Source organism: Thermobia domestica, chromosome 2 (genome assembly GCF_964235325.1).
Source record: "Thermobia domestica chromosome 2, izTheDome1.hap1.1, whole genome shotgun sequence".
NCBI classification, from domain to species: domain Eukaryota; kingdom Metazoa; phylum Arthropoda; class Insecta; order Zygentoma; family Lepismatidae; genus Thermobia; species Thermobia domestica.
The window spans coordinates 265212772-265234093 of NC_137455.1; the positions used below are offsets into that span (position 1 = coordinate 265212772).

The 21322-nt window shown below is 35.0% G+C and overlaps 1 protein-coding gene across 2 annotated transcripts in view; it reads right to left on the reverse strand.

The window, feature by feature from the left end:
• Window positions 1–262: 262 nt before the first annotated feature.
• The window catches only part of LOC145678469 (uncharacterized), a 41041-nt gene continuing 19981 nt past the window's right edge, over window positions 263–21322 (reverse strand). For both annotated transcript variants that reach the window (XM_081748636.1, XM_081748637.1), the window contains exon 3: window positions 263–3895. In XM_081748636.1, the coding sequence (XP_081604762.1) occupies window positions 3049–3895 (847 nt within the window). In that variant the 3' untranslated portion in view covers window positions 263–3048. The remainder of the gene's footprint in view (window positions 3896–21322) is intronic.

The following is a 21322-nucleotide window of genomic DNA, read 5'->3' on the forward strand; positions in this document are numbered from 1 at the left end:
TCTAGTTAGACAACAACTTTTGATCTAACAAAGGATCTCGATGTTGATTTACTAACGGAGAATTCATTCCCTCATAAACATCTTTTCTCACTGGAACATTAGTACTAACTGGTTGAGTCGGAAGATACGGGAAATTTGATGGAACAGACGACCATTTGAGGGTTAATCATATCATTTTCATAGCATCTGAGAACTTGCGTAGGTTGCTTATATTACTAGGTTAAAAAAAAAAAAAAAAAAAAAAGGACTAATAATTCCCTGTTCAATGCATTGAAATCTATACTACAGATTATCTGTATTTTTACGACATCACTAGATACCATAGCAGCTAGGCGCGAAGGAAATTTCTACAACCTACTTGTATTTTTAGAACTACTTTCATCACTATGCTAAGGAGGACGCGAGTATACAAAACTATTTCCTTTGATCAACTGTAAGCATATACTTTTTCAGAATATTAATACGAATGGATTTATTACTCGCTTCCATTTAAATTTTTTTTATAAATATAGGAATATAAACAAAACACAAGGTTTTAATAATTGTATATCTATACTACTAATACTGGAACCAGTATTAAACATATACATATTGATACAAATTAAATATAATCGACAGTAACTCAATTCTTGGCTCAAAAATATGAACAATGTTTACGAAAACAATATTTTTCGAATTTTCTTTAGGGGAGAAATTTGAAATGGTCAAGATTAAACACTGAAGACCAATTCCTCCTTACTAACAGCGCGCAATGTTAGTAGACTTTATAACATGAAATATACATAACTCTCTTCTCATACATAACTCCATTACCATACTTTCATTTCTACTGCACAATTACAGGTTTTGCCCGGAAGGGGTATTCAGAATTTTATTACCGACGGAAAAATGAAAACAAACTATTTTTTACTACTGGATCATCACTCTAATACAATTTTAACTCCTTATTTTTTTTCACAATTTCCTGACTGTCTCGGACTTTCCACCTTTAAGTATCTTCATATTTAACCTATTTTTTTTAATTCCAAATTAAAAAAAAAAAGATTAAAACAGATTCGCTGTTTGCTACCATGCTACATCATTCCCAATACCTTTAAACAACTAGTATCGTTGCGGGATATTTTATTGAGACATCTAGCTGAAATTGCTGAAAGATAGCCTTTTTTTTTAAGTACTAACAGCTTTATTCACGGGGAAAAAAATGAAATTTTGAGTTTTACGTCCCACGGTTATGCCGGTTAGGCTAAAGGAGACGGTGATAATGAGTAATGAATGAAATAATGGAATGAAGAAAGTGGGAGGAAACGGGAGAACCCCGAGAAAACCCACGCACACGGTGTTTGTCCACCACAAAGTTCACTTGGCGGGAGCAGGGTTTGAACCCGAGACCCCTAGCACCAGAGGTGAACACTCTACCACTGAGCTTTATTCACGGGAGTTTTGCTACTGGAGGTATTCAGAAATTTATATTTGGGTTACTTGTTGAATCACTGTGTGTTGTACATATGTACAATTTTATGAATGCAATGGTTTTCCTGGCCTTGAAATCAAATGTTTATTATGTATACATGAAAATCCGTGTTTTAGATTTTGTGTAGCGAACTGCTATACAAATTTAAATACAAACTTTATGTCCTATGGAACCAAGAGGTTTAACACTGCGTCCACAAAAGCTCTGCACTGACTTCTATCAGTAGCCAATTGGAAACAGCTTCTAATTTGCATTCCTATTTCTGCGAGACCCTTCTTAATATTGTCTTCCCATCTGCGCCTAGGTCCTCCTAATACAAATTTAAATACACATACGAATTTCATAAGTTTTTATAACATTTTCGGCAGCGAATGAAAGTATTTTGTACTTTACTCTTTACCGTGAACACGAAATACAATCAATAAACAATTTTTGTATAGTCTTCACCACTGCTCTAGTCAATGTTTGTTAGTTCATTGAAAATAGGCTCATTGGGAATGAAAAGGTCAATTATGGTTTTAGCTGTAATTTGTTTCCACATTGATCGACCAGCTTATAACTCTTGTTCATTTCAGATCGAGACCCAAACTCAAGGGTTTTTGTATAGAAGAGGATGCATTATATCCAAGTTTTCCACAATGAACTGATCTGTAGAATGAGGAATAAGTGACATTGCATGCAGTAATGATACAAAGTTGTTGTAGTATTTTCTTTGGCTATATCATGACAAAATCTTCCCGTGGGTTTAGAAAGCGTATGACTAATTTTTATTTGGTGTGCAAATCAACGACGTGGGTGGGGACAAAGTACCTGCTGAATAGATCCTAAGTAAGTGTCTTTTCATAATAACTGTCATTGAAAAGACGAAAGCACTCTCTTTTGCCACAATGGAAATCCCCCGTACCAGTAGATAATCATGGAGTAAAATCTCATGTGGTTTATTAAGTTAGATACTGTAGTGAATCTCTTGCTACCCGTGACACGTATATATTCCATGGAATAGTTAAGAAGCAAAGCTCAGCTCTTTGGTTCATGCGATCGAATTGTATTTCCATGTTGTAAAATCCTCTCTGCATAACTAGCAAAACACTAGCTACTGCTTCTGGGTACTGAGCATCAACACCTTGAAACATTTTAAAAGACCCCTACGGCTTGTGCAGGAAATGTCTGATCCACAACATATACTCCTTTGACTTTCACCAACTAATACTACATGTGGCTGGAAAGACCGCCCAAGATGCTGGGAGTATTTCTTCTGCTCTCAGTGCACATCTGCACGTCATACCCTCACATCACTTGTTATGGAACAATTTCTTATTTCTGAGTGTGATGGTTTCCATTTGTGTACTCTCTCTTCTGTCTGCAGGGTAGAATTCCATTTATATGACAGAGCAAAACTGAGAGGTTAAGTGTAAAACTGATCATCGTTACAGGAACAGATATAGGTCGGTACTGTAAATGATATTTACTTTGGTGTTGACTGCTTATGTCATAGTATATCCGGCGACTACGCCCGTGTATGTATCCTTAGATGCCGAACCAGCATGAGCCGTTCACAATAAGATTTCTCGCAATAATCACAGGGGAAAGGAACATTGGTTATGTATTCGCGAATGCCGAACAAAATAATTTCTTTGCGCAAATGATTTACCACATTGATCACAAGAATAACTTTCACTTTCGTTCGTGTGAATTCTCTCATGACGTACCAGGTGACTTCTGTCTGAGAAAGATTTCGGGCAGTAACTACAATGAAATGGAGTTTCTCCTGTATGAATTCGGACATGCCTTTGGAGATGACTTTTTCCTGAAAAAACTTTCCCACAAAGTTCACAACTGTAATTTCCCGTGTGGATTTTCTCATGTTTTTTAAGAGTGTCTTCATTAGAATATGTTTTCCCACACTGTTCACAAGTGAATACGCAATCTATCATTGTGTGATCAAGAAGATGCCTCTTCAAACTGTATTTCTTGACAAATGTCTTATTACAAATTTTACATGCGAACAGGACTTCAGATTGCTCTGTCTCCGAGCGCATGTGACTTTTCCAGTGTTGACTAAAGTTTTTGCGCCACACAAATCTCTTGTCACACAGTGTACAGCCAAATGGTTTGTCTTCCCCATGAAATTTCTTGTGATCACTGAGATAAAATTTATTTGAGAAAGTTTTCTCGCACAGGTCACACGGATATTGGCCAGTGCTTCCGTGCACAGCTTTATGACCGTTCAACTGGAAAATTGTCTGGAAAGATTTACCACATTTTAAACACGTCAATGAATCACCTGTTTCGTGGTTCTTAATATGAGCTTTCAGGTAACAGTTCTTCGAAAATGTCCGACTGCATAGACAACAGGAATATCGTCTACGTTTTCCATTTCCAGATGAACTTCTACTATCACTACTTTGGTTCAACTCCTTCCAGCTGAAATGAAAAAAAAAAAGTTTATTTTTTTTTTAAGCCTTAGACAATGGGTGACATTCAAATATCTAATATTATTTACTGATAACATTTCAAGCATCATTTAATGTGACAATCAAATGATAGAACGAGGTGAGTGAGTGTCCAACCATGAACCACTGATTTTACTCCTACATTCACTCAAGGCTCTTTACCACACACCTTATCCCATTTTTCTGAATTTATCCCCTTATCCCAATACAAAACTAGATTATTTCCTTTACATGTATTATTAATCATCCGTATTCAAATTTTCTTTCATAAATTTGGTTACAATAATTTAACGTGAAGCTACCCTAAACATTAAGTGCTACATATATGTCTTTTTTCTACTACTACCTGATATTACATATGATGTACATATTCGTGAATTCCGTTTTGCTTCATTTCATTCTAAAATTCCAATATCATTCTAACCCTTTGCCAACTAAGCATTATCAGAAATCGCTATATTTTATTTTTTAAAATTTTCTTTCTTTTTACCGTTCTGAATTTTCTTGAATGTAAAAAAAAAAAAAAAAAAAAAATCTCCAACTCCCTGTACAAAATTATCCAAAAATGTTTTCAGTTCATCATACTGAATCATCATCCAGCTCCTATTAACAACAGCATTATGGTCCCCAGTTTGTTGTAAATATATATCTATTTGTTGTAATAACATTATCAGTGTTTATGCTATTACTATACAACCAGACTTCTTGGGTTGTCTTGCTTCCTTGGTTGATGCTTCGCCTTACAAGTTAGTTTCCTTTTATTCTCACTCTAGTTATTATAATCCGTAAACTTTTTCCCATCTCCTGCCAACAGCTGAACTTTCAGTTTATCAGTAACACCTGAAAATATCATGTATTACAAAAGGATTTATCATCCGGTTATGTCGTCAACTTTCAAACATTTTTTGATTACAGCTTGCGTTACCTCTTATAATTTTTCATCTACTCATTGGACATATTTGTTATCTTCCCAGTTTGGAATCCCTTTTTTGTTTTAATACGTACATAAAGTCGGGGCCATGGATAAACGTCCATTTTTCCTGAAAGAGGAAACACTTTCCTCAACCCCCTCTGGTTTAGCAACCGCAAACTTCACTGGAGGTTGTGAAAGAGTCAATGGTGCCAGATTTCTAACCAGAATGTAATTTTTTCTCTCTGTTTCAAGGTTTTCATTCCAGATCGTCATATGAGGACAGCAAAAGTAAAAACTAATTCTTTAGTTCAACCAAGATGCCAACTTGTATTATGTTGGTATTCGAAACTTTTCGATAAAGTGACATGTTTATTTGTTGCCCATAAAAGATCTTTACGGAAAAATAAGCTAACAAAGAATATCATTTTTTAAACGGTTCCTATTTTCTTTCGGATGTCATATATATATATAAAAAAAAAAAAAAAAAAAAAAAAAAGAGAAAAAGTATGGAAAGGGATAACATTGCATCTAAAAGAGTAAATATTTATTCCGAATTCCTGCAAGAGACAGTCTTTTGGTGCTATACTTTACAATTTAAGGCAGGTAGTATGGTTATTTTCCTTTTTTTCTTGAGGTTTGCAGTTTTCCGGTTTTCGCGAGCCATAATAAGTGAATAATTTTTTTTTGAAGTTTATATACAAAGAAAGAAAAGAAAAGAAAGACAAAATGGCATATATCTTTATCCACGAATGAGCAGCAACACACATAAAGAGGCTAACAATTAAACTTTTTTTTGCATTGGTTTGAAAATTAAAAGAAAAAAAAACGTAAAGAAAGAAGTGAAAATGCTTAGAATGCTTTCCCAAAAAACTTCGTTCCTTATACAACGCTTCGATTTATTGTTTATGACCACCATTTTTGTCAACAGTTGTCAGTTGGTAAGTTTCAGCTCTCTACTTATCTTCAATATTTTGTTTGATTCGAAGTGATTGTAGGTTGCTGATGTCTACGTATTTTCTTGCTGATTGAAAATTCTATTTTTTTTTTCGGCCGTGTATAAGTATTTCGGCGGTATCAGATGACGTGGTTCTTCTCCCAGAGAAGTCCAAATAACAAAAAGAAGGATCGTGTACTCGGAAGAGAAGAAAGCTAGTTTCAGGGGAGGTGAAGGTGGTCGAAGGCGGCTCAATCCCTGGCTACCTGGTTAGTTTAGTGAAAGGAGACCACATGTCGGAATAATATAAAATAATTCTAAACAACATTTATTTAATATCACCAGTTTATTGGCTTCAATGATGAGAACCATAGACTCAGCCCACATAACTAACCTTATGATACGTTTTCATGTAAGACACTTGCACTCAATTGAACTACATTGAGTTCAATACAAATGTATACTATTCACAGATAACATTCTCATAATTTTAAGTTTCGGTACTGACGGCTTTATCAACCGAGTGCTAATCAAATTAGCAATTTTGCTGACATTTTGCACTAATGTATGTTCCTAATTGCCTGAGGATCTTTTTTTAATAAAATTAAAATTACAATATTATAGAAATTGACCTCAATTCCCCTTCTCAAGAAATGAACTTTTAAAAATCTGAAACTCGCGGTCTGTAATTTTTAATGAAATGTGTATGTACAGAATTTCACACCTTAAGCAAATCCTCATATTTGGCATCTTCTGAACAAATAATTGGAAATTTGAGTATTAGTACAGACCTCTCTCTTCTTCTATAGGAGTGAAATTTTCGAATTCGTTGAAACATGTTTTCAGTTAATTTTAATGAAGAATTTATTCCCCTAGTTTTATCTTCCTAACTTCAAAGATTTGTGATATATTCTATTCTTAGTAAAAAAAACTATTTGCACCCTTCATTCACTCACTTATAGAATATATCTTTTTAAAAAATCTTTTGTTAACCCTTGCTTTTTGACAAAGGAATATTCTGTACAAATCCGTGTTTCTATCTATAATAATTTGAGTTAGGTATTGATGAATAAGTCACTTTAATCTTTTTTCTTATAATTGTGTAGGTAAGTATGTATTTTAAAAAATATATAAATAATTCGTGTTTAGTTTTCATATTTTCGTCCTATTTGACTTATGTTGTCATTTAACATTTTACTTAGATCATTTTTATTACACAATTCAGATGTATTTTTTACAATATGTATCTACTACAATTTTCCCAATGGCTTTTTCTAGAAAAAAAAGAACATATAATGTCCACACATTTTCAAGAAAAAATGTGATAACCTTGTCCCTCAGCACGTCTAGAAAAGACTTTTGTGGTCACTTGCGGTTATGCTTGGGGAAGGGGCTGTTTCTTACGAAGGGCATGGGTAAGGGACGTTTATCGGTGGCCGCGACTGTATGTTTCGATTGCATCTTCCCTTCGTTCCATGGTAATTCTAGTGGGGCCTCAATCCTCTAACGCATACTACACTTTCGTACAAGGCAATACTTTTCTTATCTTGCACTCTCACATTACTTGAAAAATCTATTGAAGGGAAAACACATGCAGAATGTCTTTTTTTCTTTCTTTCTTTTAGCGAAGACATGCTATTTGGTTAGCCTCTTAATTTGCTGCGTGATATAATAGACAGTGTGAACAATGATTAGATCTCATATATGATTTTCTATTACATTTGTAGCACTCATACGCATCAACGCCATCATTTTATGAAAGATCTTCGAGATCGCTTCCTCCTGTACTAACTTCTCGATAAATACGTTTCTTTTCATGAATCCTTTTATAATCCAGTTCGTGCTTTCTACCTGCTGTGGCCTTTAAATCCTTTAGTAATCATGTCTGGCTGCTGTTTTGTCTTAGAAACTGCAGATCATTTTCGGCTGTAGATCCACATTGCCAAATTGATAGTGTTGAAATACCATAATATTATGAAAATAGTTTAGCACACTGTTCTACGATAAAACATCACTTTGATTCTTATTTCTCAACTTTATTATGGGCTCCCAATTCCCAATACGCAACTAGATTATTCCCTTCACAAATTATAATACACTATTATCTTCCATAATCACATATAGTTCTCTTCCGTAAGTTTTGTTACATTCAACAGAACATGAGATAAATTTCATTTCAACCTTTTAAGAAATGCCTTCTTCACGTACGAATCGAATTCTGTTATCTTTATTCTGTGTTGGTTTCAATACTTTTGATATCTTTTATTTGTTTTCTAATCGGAGAAAAGTTGTACATGTTAGGAATTAAGTTCCTTTTTCTTTCTTATCATACCTAATCGTCCAGAATACTATCACAAAATTTGAGTACTATATATACACATGCTGTAATTGTTCGATTTTTTCACTGATACAATTAAATATGTTACAAATAAATAATTACGAATGACTAATATTCTTGCATGGAACTTATAAGGTCACCATAAACAACTATTAAATATACTTCTTCTTCTACTTTTCTACCTGGCATCACGTATGAAATATATATTAACCAATCTCCTTTTGCTTGAGTTAATTCTAGGTTTTTAATGTTTACTGTTGCTGAACATATGAAAAGAATAATAAAAAAAAAAAAATGTTGTAACGTCCCACGTTTATGTCTTTTAGGCCAAAGTAGACAGTTGATTAATGAAACTGAATGACCTATCAATAGTACATTATGAATCGTAAAATTAGAAATGATATACAAACAATACGTTTTTTCCAAAATTTTTCAATTTCTTAAAAAAAAAAAAAAAAAAAAAAAAAAGCTCCGACGGTTTAAAATTTCTAGAAATTTTATAACACTACAAAGATCTTTGAGCAGTTAGAATAATATGTTTTCAACCAATTATTCTTTATTTATATGTACAGACAAGAAAAATCTTCGTTTAAGAACTGCACTTCCATGGAGCATTGTAATAGTAACACGAAATCTTTATTCTTCCATTACAAAACTCATTTCGGAAACCAAGTCTCATTTCACTGATCTTACGGAATTCATGCTGAAAAATTCTTGAATATAAATCTTATTATTGGACCCTTCTTTGATTGGTAGAATGTCTCGTGAAATTCCAGAGTTTTAACTATACTTATTTCAAAATGGGTAAGCCACAATACAGCACACCACGGTTATTAAAATCAAACAATTTGAATGGAAGTTATCATGGAAAGCTGTCCTTATACCATGTATGAGAGCAATCTTTGAAGCTTATACATTTTAACCCGAAATGATCTTAAATTAAAATAAAACCATATATCAAGTTTAACCAAACCCGGGCACACCGGATGTATCAATTGTCTGGTCCACAGGCCAACTCCGTTACTCAATAGAAATATGGGGGAGGGGGGGATGAAAAAAGAAGGAATTCGTTAGAAATTAGTGGTTTTTAATCTAAAATGGTGAATTGTCTTCCATCGCACCAAACGTTTGGCCTTCAGACTGGCAAGGCGTCATATGTTAAATGAAAACGCAACGTTTCCGGTTTAGGAGAGTGTTTGAATGCAACGCAGGAACACGCAACAATGACACAGAATGTTCACATTGTGTTAGGGAACCTAGAACATCTCGAATCCGTTTCCCAACAATGCTGTATTGTTTACATGTTGAAGGTTCAAGAGAACGATCTCGTGAATTGGCAAAGTTGCTTGTTTTTTTTATTTGATGTGAAACACATTACCTGAGTGGAGTGCAAACAGTGGTATAATTGCAAAAATTCCACTACTTTAGACTGAAAACCATATGTTTCCAACAACTTTTCTCTCTTTCCATGTTTTCACATCTTTAGTTTTAAAGGAGTTAGCCTATGGCCCCAGACTTTTGATACGCTCGTGTTTAGAAGAAAAAAAAATGTAATGGAACACAAAGGCAGGCAAACAAATGCATGTTGGGTCGAATAGTAAATGGAAGGATAATAATATAATATACTTTACACAAAAGGCATCTGCTAACCACTCTATTATTCACGAACTCACCCCTGGATCAAATACTGCGTTTTCCTAATAGTGTACCAATTTACTTCCTCGTCATACTGCACCCATATTTATTTAACATGAAATTAATGTTAGTCAAGATTGGTTTCATACCGATGTTTCCCTTAATACAGCAATAATAATAACAGTGTTGTATTATTATTACGATCGACGGAAGTATAGCTAACTAAATCATGTCGCTATGTACTTTACGTGCTTTATTTTATGTTGATATCATGATAATGTTTGAAAGTAAATTTCCAGGCTTTATACATTTTTACTGTTATTTATCAAAATAGTAAATGAGTCAAAAATATAACTATATATTTAAATTAAATGTGTAACTGGACATTGTAAAGGGAAATGGTGAATAGTATGTAAAATCTGAAAGTCAACTTTTCACTTTACGTAAGGCTCATGTGCCCAAGCCTACCTCAGTAACCAAGATTGTACTGTAAACGCTACAACATGGACAATTACATACTAGAATGATTGTAAGATCGTGAAACAAGTGAGACGTGCATTTCACGTTACATTGTGGCTGTTGGTTGTAAGAAAGTGAGGAAAACGACTGCTTACAAAGGGAAACATCCAGAAAAGGAAACCACCTGCAGGCCTATCAGCAGAATCGACATCAGACCAGATCCAGATCGACATCGACCAGATACATCAACAAGGATTGTGAACGCGTTCGCCAGTAACACACACAAATCGATCCACCATGGTGTAGGTGAGTTTGGCATTAGTCGGTCCAGTTCAGTCTTCTGTTTTGTAACGTGAGAGCCATTGTCACTTCAAACACATTCGTAACCACGAATGAACGAGAATAACTCAGGCGGTTGGAATTGTGCGCATTCTTCGCAACGCATACTTTGATTTCGCAACTTGTACTATTTTGATGAGGTTTTGCTCAATATGAACGGAAATATTAATCGACAGAACTGTCATTATTATGATACTGAGAACCCTCGGGTTATTGGAGAGACCGTTCAAAGTGTGTTTCTATCACCATTAGCGCAACGATTGGATGAGAATGATTGTTAGGAAGGAAATGCGAATCTTCGAGGAGACTCTTAGTGCTGATAGGTATTGTGAAATCTTTCATAAACTTGTGACAGTGATGTAAAGTGATTAACGCGAACATTATTTATTCCAATAGGATGATACATTTACTCACTGTCACTGTGGAGAGAGAAATTTTGAGTTGTAAACTGCCCAACATGTGATTAGGAACGAGAGGACCGACAGAATGGCCTGACCCCTCATTGAACCTCAGTCTGTCAATATTTGCTACAAGGTTGTTTGTTATAGCCTTTTAACATCATGCTCAGGATTAAGTGGTACCAAAATTAAAGTAATATATTATTCACATTATCCATTTTCTTTCTCAAACTAGCTAGTTTTTCAGTGGTTGGCCAGTTAATCCTATCACCATCCACACTCACATGATGGGACTAAGGGTCGTAAAGAGAATTTTTAAATTTCTCCAGTATTACACAATGATTTTCATGTACATTTTCAGTATTGCCAGTATTGATACTAATTTCTAGTATTTCAAGTATTGGTAGACGCCCTATCTAACCTTGTGTCCCGAAAAAATATTTCTTTTTTTTATATATGTATCACTTCAACCCTCTCTGGGGTGTTCCTAAATAACTCCTCTATTGTTACTGTTATTTTCTTGAACATTCTTGAGGCAAATATTCTTGAATCATCAAAATTATGAATCTGATAAAACACTAATAACTTTTTTTTTGTAGTGTTAGATGGTCATGTAACAAACTATTTATATATATATCGCAAATATATAACTCACTTTACAATGTAACAGCGAGTCCATGACATTACATAACATTATCTTATAACTTGTTTGTTTGTTTCTATGACAACCTTCAGTTCGTCGTTCTTAGTTACGTATCTACCTTCCAATTATATCTCTTAAAACATATATTAATCTTATATTATTTTCTTCTTTTTCTTCCTCTATAAAATGAACTGGCTTGTACCTATTTATAAACTAACTATTGCTCGAATACAAGTATACAACATACCGTTGTAGTCATACATCTTCACTCCTGAGCTTCTTTCCTTGACAAATGAATTGTAAGCATTTAATTGTATAAATAATTATATGCAAATGTGTACCACTAATAACGGTAAGAAACTATAACGGTACCGGTAACGGTACAAACATTCGAACGCATACGTTTCTCCAACTCTACTGCGCAAATCTAATTCAATTTACATAACATTTTCTTACTTATCCACATTTGCGTGTTCAAATAACTTCTCTATGAAACTTTGTGTTACTATCTTTAATTAAATGTTTGGAAATTAAAAACTATAATACTCTTTTGCAATATCACTTAGTGTTTATCATTCTGCTTTTTCAGTAGTCTGTGCTTCGGAGAGAAAACTGCACGTGCTCAGAGAAAAGCACCGTTTTGAACAGAATGAAGAACCAGAACCAAATTCAATTTATGCACAGTGGAAAACTTTTTGAAATGTTTTATACTATTATTAATGAGAAATAAAAATTATTTGTATTTTAGAATTTCTGGTTAGTTATTTCAACAAGCAGATGTACGTAAGAGAGTGTTTTTATATAAATAGGACTCAATTTGCACAGTAGAGTTCGAAGAACATGTGTTCGAACATTTATACATAGTTTCTTACCGTTGTTAGTGGTTCTTTTCTAGATAATTATTTACACTATTTAGACGCTTACAATTCACTTTTCAAGGACAGAATCCCAAAAGTGGTTGTGTGTGAGGTTCTACAAACTACACAAAAAAGTAACTTGCGTTTTAATAGATTTTTAATTTTGCTGTTCTCATCTTATGTGGATAAATATTCAGGGAAAGGAACAGCAGCAAGAAAGTAGTTGCTTTCAGGAAGGTCGAAGTAATATAAAAGAAGACCTTCCTGGATACAGACTTAGCTTATTTCACTTATGCCAAATCACTAAGCGACCAGATGTTATTTCTAAATTTAAAGTTCGGTTAAAGAGTAAAGTACAATCCAGTTACTCGGTAATGGTACACACTAGAGAAATGAAATTTTATGGGCAGAAGTATTGGTTCTTCACTACCTAACCTATACCTATATCTCACAACTGGTGAAAATGAACCAGTCACTAAGCAACTCATCCAAAAAGACAGAAGCATTACTACAAGATAGGTCATGGAGCATACAGGTATGGCAATACAATATGTGTTAACGCTAATTCAACGATTGAGATACAGAAAAATGTGTGCTTCCATGTCTCCAGACAAGGGATAAAATGCACATCAGGAAGAACATGTGTACTGAGCTTCTGCAAAGTTTTTCTGAAGATTATCCAGAATGCTTTCATGAAGTCACTTATATGATGAAAATGACTAAAGACTCACTCGCGTGGGAAACAGTTTCGAGATAGCAACGAACTCTATTGCATGTGTGAGATCAAGAGTTCCACGAGTGTGCATTCATGTCACAGGAAAGAAAGATGGCTGCACTGCAGTAAAGCAAATGGGTCATATATAGTCACATTTTCCAAGGACCAGTGCTTCTATCTACACAATTTCAATTTTCTGATGCTTACCATTACCGAGCTATAGTAGATTGTGCGTTACATTTAACCAACCCTTGTACTTGAAGGTTCTTCCTGTCCTTTTCCTCTGCATTTTTGTATAAGCTTTCAACTCCGAAAAGTAGATCATTTCGCACTAATAAAATGCTACCAAATATTTTTATATTATTATTCAAGATCTTCCATATAACGAATAAATTTCAGAATCCCAAAAATTGACATCATATTCTGAATCTACACATATGAGTGACGTAGAATTACTTTTCAGTTTGTTTAACGGTATCTATCAATACAGTAAAATCGATCTAATTTCGCCATCCTTGGTTCTGATGGTCTGCAAATATCTCAATATTGCTAAAGTAGCCTACCAAGGTACTCTCCGATAAACCACCACTTCGATAACCACTTTTCGATTTTATGGTAGATTCGAATTCCACAACTAAATTATTCCCTTCACATATAACACATTATTAATCTTTTGTAATCACACACAATTTTCCTTCCATAAACTTCGTTACAGAAAAAAATAATAAGAGGTTACCATAAACAACTACTAGAAACACGTATTTCTCTTCTTCTATCTAGCATCACGTTCTGAACTCTCCGATCCGTCCGATCTTTTCCAGGACCCGAACTCTCTTAACAGTCTTGTTTCTCGAATTAAAATACACATGTTTCTTCTCCAACTTATTGCACAAAACTGCTCGAATATGTTTCCAATTTATCATACTAAATATAATATAACAGTGGCCCTCAAAAAATATTTCCATTTTGTTGCAAGTTTCACTATTTATCTACTTCTCACAATAACATTATCAGCGTAAATTCTATTACCAACACTATCAAACTTTGCCCTTGTAATGTCTCTTTATTTAACGCGTCGCCTTATGAGTTATTTTGCTTTTGTCATCACTTTTCTTTTCTTTTCTTTCTTTCTTTCCTTTTTTTTTTTTTTTTCCATCTCCTGTCAACAGCTGAATCTCGGTTTATCAGGTAACACCTCAATACAGAGGCTGATCCATTTCCATCGGAACAATTTGAAATTGTTGCTTACCTAAGACATTCTACCTCTCCACCTTCGATCATGCTCGATGTGATGGCCACAGATGTTGGTCATTCACTGTAGCAGCTTCCACTACAGCAGACATTGTTGCAGTTGCACTAGGGTATATTTTACCACAGAGGGTATGGTGTTCTCAGGCTTTCCAGAGACCATTTAGCGTGAGAAACCGATTTGAGGAAAGGCACTGATTGAGAAGTTCAAAAGCACAATGATACATAGAACTCTGGACTCTTAGCGGGAATTTCCTTGAACTATTTAACATGGATACCATGCTTCAGTAGAAAGCCAATGATGTTTTGCTCGTGTAATTTGAACCTTTATTTTGATACATTTCCACACGGTGTCATCTGCATACAATATTAGTAACTTGTCTGTGAAATCTGGGGATAGGACATGTTCTTGGTAATAAGCCGCAATGATTTTCACATTTTTGTCTTTTCGCCTTATGAATTTTGAGCTTCCTTCTATACTAACAATCACAAAACCTTTTGGAACACTTTCTTTACATTGACGCACGCAAGTTATGTCGGTTTTGTTCACGAATACCTCTGTAGGTGTTGACCTGAGATTTTTCACCGTCACTTTCATGTAGATTCATGCTTCGTCCATTGTCCCATCAATTTCCAGTGGTCACAAATTAGATGACACTAGTACAGCCTTCTGCTCTTGCTCGTTCACTTCGTGATAAGCTGTGGTGTTAACGCATTCACGCTGACCTTACGGACATTTTCGGCCTCAATTTGTTATGTATTGCACGATTCTCTGCCGATTTGGCTATATGTAATCGTTTGGCCATAATACACTGTGGTAATGGATTCTGACAGCCCGTCATATGCCGAAGCGTCAATGTGGTGAAATTCACCGAAGCCCTCCTCAGATGCGATTTAGTTCGTAGTGTGGGTTGACGAGGGGGCTAATGTACATAGCGTTTAATGATAACAACAACAGTGGCTCGACCCATCACAAAGCCATTCCGACACTATCTAACTATGCACGAAATACTAAAATTTGCACCGGAAAGAGCCATGATGTACTCTTCCCAAAAGCGATTGTTTTCGGCGGCGTTCTGCTCATCATAACATCTTTAATCTGTTACCCAAAATCTGATAGACTGATATATGTATGCGTACAGTAGTGTTATCTACGGAAACCAGTTTTATAGGTGTACCTGTTTACAAGTTGTGTCAATGGAATCAGATTAATTAGCCTCTGGATGTCCTGTACTACAAGAGGACCTATTATCCGGTAGGCGTCACATATTTCATTGTAATCTGAGTTACCTCTTCTATTTTCTTCATCTACTTATTTTTTGTATTTGTCATCTTGCCAGGTTTGGAATTCATTCTTAATATACATCTGTTCCGACTGGACTTTCCTTTTACCTTCACGACAATTCTGCTTATATGATGTAATTTACTACTTCTCTTTGTAACGCATACTTTCATCCTTGGGGGATAGTGTTCTTGTCTTGCACCCGTACATTAATTGAAAAAGATACTGAAGAGCAAATATATGCAAACTGTCCTTGCTTTCTGCACAGAAAATATGCTTTTTGGACGTTTCCCTATCTGCTGCGTAACTTAATATAATGTGGATACCGATCAGAACTTAACTGTACATATGATATCTTATTAATCTGAATCACTCATACGCATGAGTTCCCATTTTAAGCAAGACATTAGAGATGACTTGCTTCATATACTAACTTGTAAGAGTTATTCCATTATTCAATTCATGCTTTCTACTTGTTATGGTCTTTGTATCCTTTGATAATCCTAACCAGTTGCTGACTATGTCTGGGAATTGTAGTTCATTTCAAGTTGTAGATCCTCGTTACCGAATTGAGTCTGCAAATATCATAATATTGCTTAAACAGCCTCCTGAGTTACTCTCTGATAATATATCGCTTCGCTAATTAATTCTCGACTATATTATGGACTCCAATTCCACCAGTAACGTTTTTCTCCTTACATATTATGTATTATTAATCTTCCGAAATCATATACAATTCTCTTCCATGCTGTAAATGTAACATATAATTAGGATTTATACGTAATTGGAGAGCACAAATTCCCTGACTTTACTAGACTTTCCACGTCACAATTTACAAGGCCAGGACCTCCAGATCTCCAAGTAACTACATTTTTCCCCGACCTGGGGATTCCTCACTTACTATGCACGTACTTGTATATACTGACTGTGTAGGTAGAGAAATTTTGGAAAATAAAATAATTATTTTATAAACCATCCCCTATCAAATATAAGGCAAAAAGACAAATGGGATCAGAAAACTGAAAATCCGTACTTAAAATTCCCTGACATCTCCATGTTTTCCAGATCAGTGGGGAAACCTGACAATTCTCTTCCATAGAGTTGGCTGTAGTAACCATAACATAACATACCTGGGGATAAGGCTTTGTCCGATCTCCTAAATGCGCGACTAATACGTACAATTAGGTCCGGGAGTGAAAGTAGTACCTTAGCACCTAAAACTGAGGTATGCAATGCTCGGATTGTAGTCCTGCTGGGATTCACGGGTTCCCAGAACTAGGTTGGACTATGCCAGGTTGTGATCACACTATGAATTCCGTACCTAGCGATGTCTCGGCACAAGCAGGGAGATGTGAGCTTGCACTAACGCTTCGGTGCCGACACTGGAGATGCTGATAAACTCCTAGTCGCTAGAGGAGTTCTCTTCACTAATAGATATTACTGGGAGATCAGCTTCGGTCATTCGTGCTAATGGGCATGTCCCATTACACTTCTTTCAAAGAACTTTCTGTGTTTACAAAGAGTTTTGAACCGTCAATCACCGCAAGATTCTGCAAACAAAAGTCAGCCTAAAGGTATGAAGTACTGCCCTTTCAACGAGCTCGTTCGCTCATCCCATCGTAAAAAGGAACATTTTCTCATCTGTCTCTGATGACAATCCTCTACACTCAAAGCATGTCAGTGAGGCTTCTCTTCCGTGTATTATCACTCTTCACCGATATTGTTTTGTCATGAGTTCTGTAGGTCATCTTCAACTTGGACACTATTCCTTGCGTTATACTGAATATCTTAGATCACTTGCGCCAATTAATCATGCACCCATAATTTGGCCATTTTCAGAGAAGTCTTCCACCTCGCATGTGCTCTCTTCAACATATGACCCGGTACTACTCTCCTGACGAACTACAGACCGTCTCCAACTCACCACCAGCAAGACTAGGAACTTCACATATACGCTCAGCGGTACCACCTCACACGTCCTACGTGTTTCAAGCTTCAGGTGTATCTATCATTTTGATAATTATTTGAATCAGGGTTGTTTTGTTTAGAACGAATTTTATATACATTTTAAACATTTTGTTTTAAACATGTGCATTTTTAAAGCTTGTTTTAAATATATGTTTATTTTTATTCCGTATTATTTTTGTAAAACGAATCTGCCAGAAAGAAAATAGTAAAAAAGTGCTCCCCATTGAGAAGGTTATTTCCTTCCTGTGTGAATGTTTTGATTTTTTGTGGCTAGAGCAGGTCAATGTGGTGATCTACAATTTATTTTGTTTTTTTTTTTCCCTTGCTTTTAGCGTTTATTATATTGTTTAAATTGAACCCATTACTTTTTTCCATTTTTATTAATGACTTACCAACAGTCTTAAATCATTCCAATGTTTTACTTTATGCTGATGACGTTAAGCTTTTTAGAGTAGTAAATAATATTGAAGACAACGTTAGGCTACAAGATTACTTAAAAGAATCATTATGTGGAGCAAAGATAACAGTATGAGTATCAATTGCCTGAAAACTAAATGCATGACCTACAGTAACAAATCGCAATACTACGTAAGTCAATACGAAATACAAGGTACTATAATACAGAAAGTTGACACAATAAAGGATTTAGGTGTAACATTTCACAGGTCACTACGCTTTGGTGATCATATACAAAATGTATGTAATGATGCAAGAAAAATAATTGGTTACTTGTTTAATCAATGGCCTGCTTTCTGTCAATCGAATACATATGTACTCTTACATAAATTACTGGTAAGGTCGAAACTAGAATATGCATTAGTGACTTAACAGCCTAACAAATACACTCGTAAACAAACTTGAGATGGTGCAAAACTGTTTTATTAGAATACTTTCTTTTAAGTTAGGACTTGACTATTATTCTAGCACGTATGGATATTGGTTAACATATTTTAATTTGGAACGACTGGCTGACAGGAGTAAATCGACTGAATCTGTATTTGTAGAAAAGTTACTTGACAACCAATGTACCTCACACTACATTTAAAAAAAATTTAATTTAAAGTTCCAACATACGATACAAGGGTAAAAATTTTATTGCAATTGCATAATAGAAAACATATTTTAATCTGTAGGATTTTAAAAAGCTATAATGAATGCATATCTTAAAATATGACTTTATTTTAGAATTTTTAATATAACTTAGTAGTTTTATATTTTACTTTTAATTTTTGACACTTCTTTGTTTTAATAATTGACGTACACTACACTGTCAGTTTTTAATATTAATAATTTACGTTAAAGATGTAATCAAAATTTTATCACTTGCACTATATTATATTGCTAAAATAATGTAAAATAAGACAGAGTGCTGTATTTAGCTGTTCTCAGCACGTAAAAATAAAGTTTATTATTATTATTATTATTATTAAGTATTCTACCTTTCGGTAGTCCTGGGACTAATGAGAGTTCTTTTTTTCAATTTTAGATTTGGACCTGGAAGTGTTTCTTCCACGTTTCTCGATCTTCAGCTGCTTGACCTTCAGCTTCCTTACTTTTCAAAAATTTATTATTTTAAAATAATTTTATTAGTATCTATATTCCGAAACAGCAATCAAATTTTGCAACTAAAATTTCGCTCGCCTCCAGGAGATCAATTAAGTGAAAATTAGGCACACGTGTCAGGGTGGCCACTCATTTGGAATTTCAAAATTCCCTGACTTTTCCAGAAATTTTCCCGGTTTTCCAGAAAATTTCTAGAGAGATCTAAAATTGGTATATATAGGAACCTTGGGCAACTCAGGGACACGAACCCCTAAATTCCAGTAAAATTATTGCTTTTAATTATTCTTTTGTGATTCCAGGCCCCCGGGCATTTGTCCCCTATTCCCCCTCCCCTGTCGCCGGCCCTGCAAACCCGTAAACCATTATTAAACACAAATCATGTGAGTTATACGGCAAAGAAGTCCATGTGTTAAGAAAAAGAATTACTCGAAAACATGGTATTTTGATCCAGGCCCATACCTAGGAAATGGCCAATGGAGGTGGAGCCCGCACCCTGCGACAATCCTCAACTTCCTTGACTGAAATTTTCATTTCTTTTTTAAACAAATATATGTTTAAAAAATAAGTAGTCAATAATTCTTAAATTTATTTTTTTGGAAAAACACCATTACAGAATTTACATAAAATCGGTTTAAAATTGCAAAATTCAAATCAAGAAACTGTTCTACTCATTATCTACTTATTATTCGTTAATTTGCAATCAAATATTTCTCCGGATTTAACAACAAATATACAATACCTTCACCAGGTGTGCTTATTAGCAACCTCTGTCATATTGCAGTACAAGGTTATGCTATCGTTCTTTGACATCACAAATGAATGGAGAGGACAATTATGGAGCTACCTGTATTAAGAAGTAGCGGACTTCGGTCTAGAAAGCCGGCATTAACAACTTTAGGTAGACCCGGGTCCCAAAGGTTTTGTCGTGCCAGCAGTGGCGTGCGGTGGTTATGCAACCGGGGAACAGGTCGACATAGATGGGAAATATTGTGTAACAAAACAAGGGAACTGAAGTAAATGAGCACTATTAAAATGTGCTTTTAAGAAATCAGAAAAATTTGTTTGAAGCTGATTTTTTTTTTTTTTAGAACAATAGTACATGCAGTAGCGGAATTGGGTGTAAAAACTAGGGGGAGGGGAATGCCATTACTTCAAATTGGTGGTCAAAAGGTTAAATATCTGTAAAAAAGCATGGCCAATTAATCGTGTGGCGCAAAAAGTACTGCCGCCACTGAGTACAAATGCATGTGGAATCCACACAGTTTTTGATTCCACATAGAAATACACGCATTAACCAAAATTCCACCCATTTTGTGGAATTCGACACACATTTGGAACTCTGCCGGCAGAAATACTCAACTATCGTTCAGCCTTTATATTAATCACGTGACCACCAAAACGGGATGCAGGGGCGCAGCCCCGAGTGAATTCTGGAAATCAAGCAGCCATCGAACTAAACAAGTGTGTTAATTACAAAATGGTCCCGATTTCGCTCCAGCTCAATTCATGGGCAGCACTAAATGACAAAAGAATATGAAGAAAGTATGCGCAGCCCAAACCAGCAGAGCTAGATAAACAAAACCTGGAAGGAAGGAGAAATCTGGGGGCAAAGCCCCCAGCGACCAAAGCTATTTTGTATATAAATAAACCGGCTAAATGGCTAGGAATACAGCAGAACGTAAATTTTCTCCCGAGTAAAAATTCCATGTTTTTCATCAAAATTCCCTGACTTTTCCCGGTTTTCCAGGTTTTCCAGGTGAGTGGCCACCCTGCGTGTATACAATTCCAATAACAATACAATTATTTGGGTCAAATGCAGCAAAGAACGCCATGTTAAATTCAATGGTCATTCGAAAGCCATTTTGCAAACCACTAGTGCTACACAAATGAAATTAGGTAAAAAAAAGTGCGTTATCAGTAATAGCTTACGAAAACAGAAGTCAGCATTTTGAATCCGATATGGACATTCAATAGTAATTTCCAAAACCGCTGGTGCTACAAAAACGAAATTTGATATTATTAAGGTGCATTATCACTAGAGGACTACGAAAATATTAAATAATCTTTTTTAGAAAATCAGTTTGAATCCAATATCACCAACAAAAA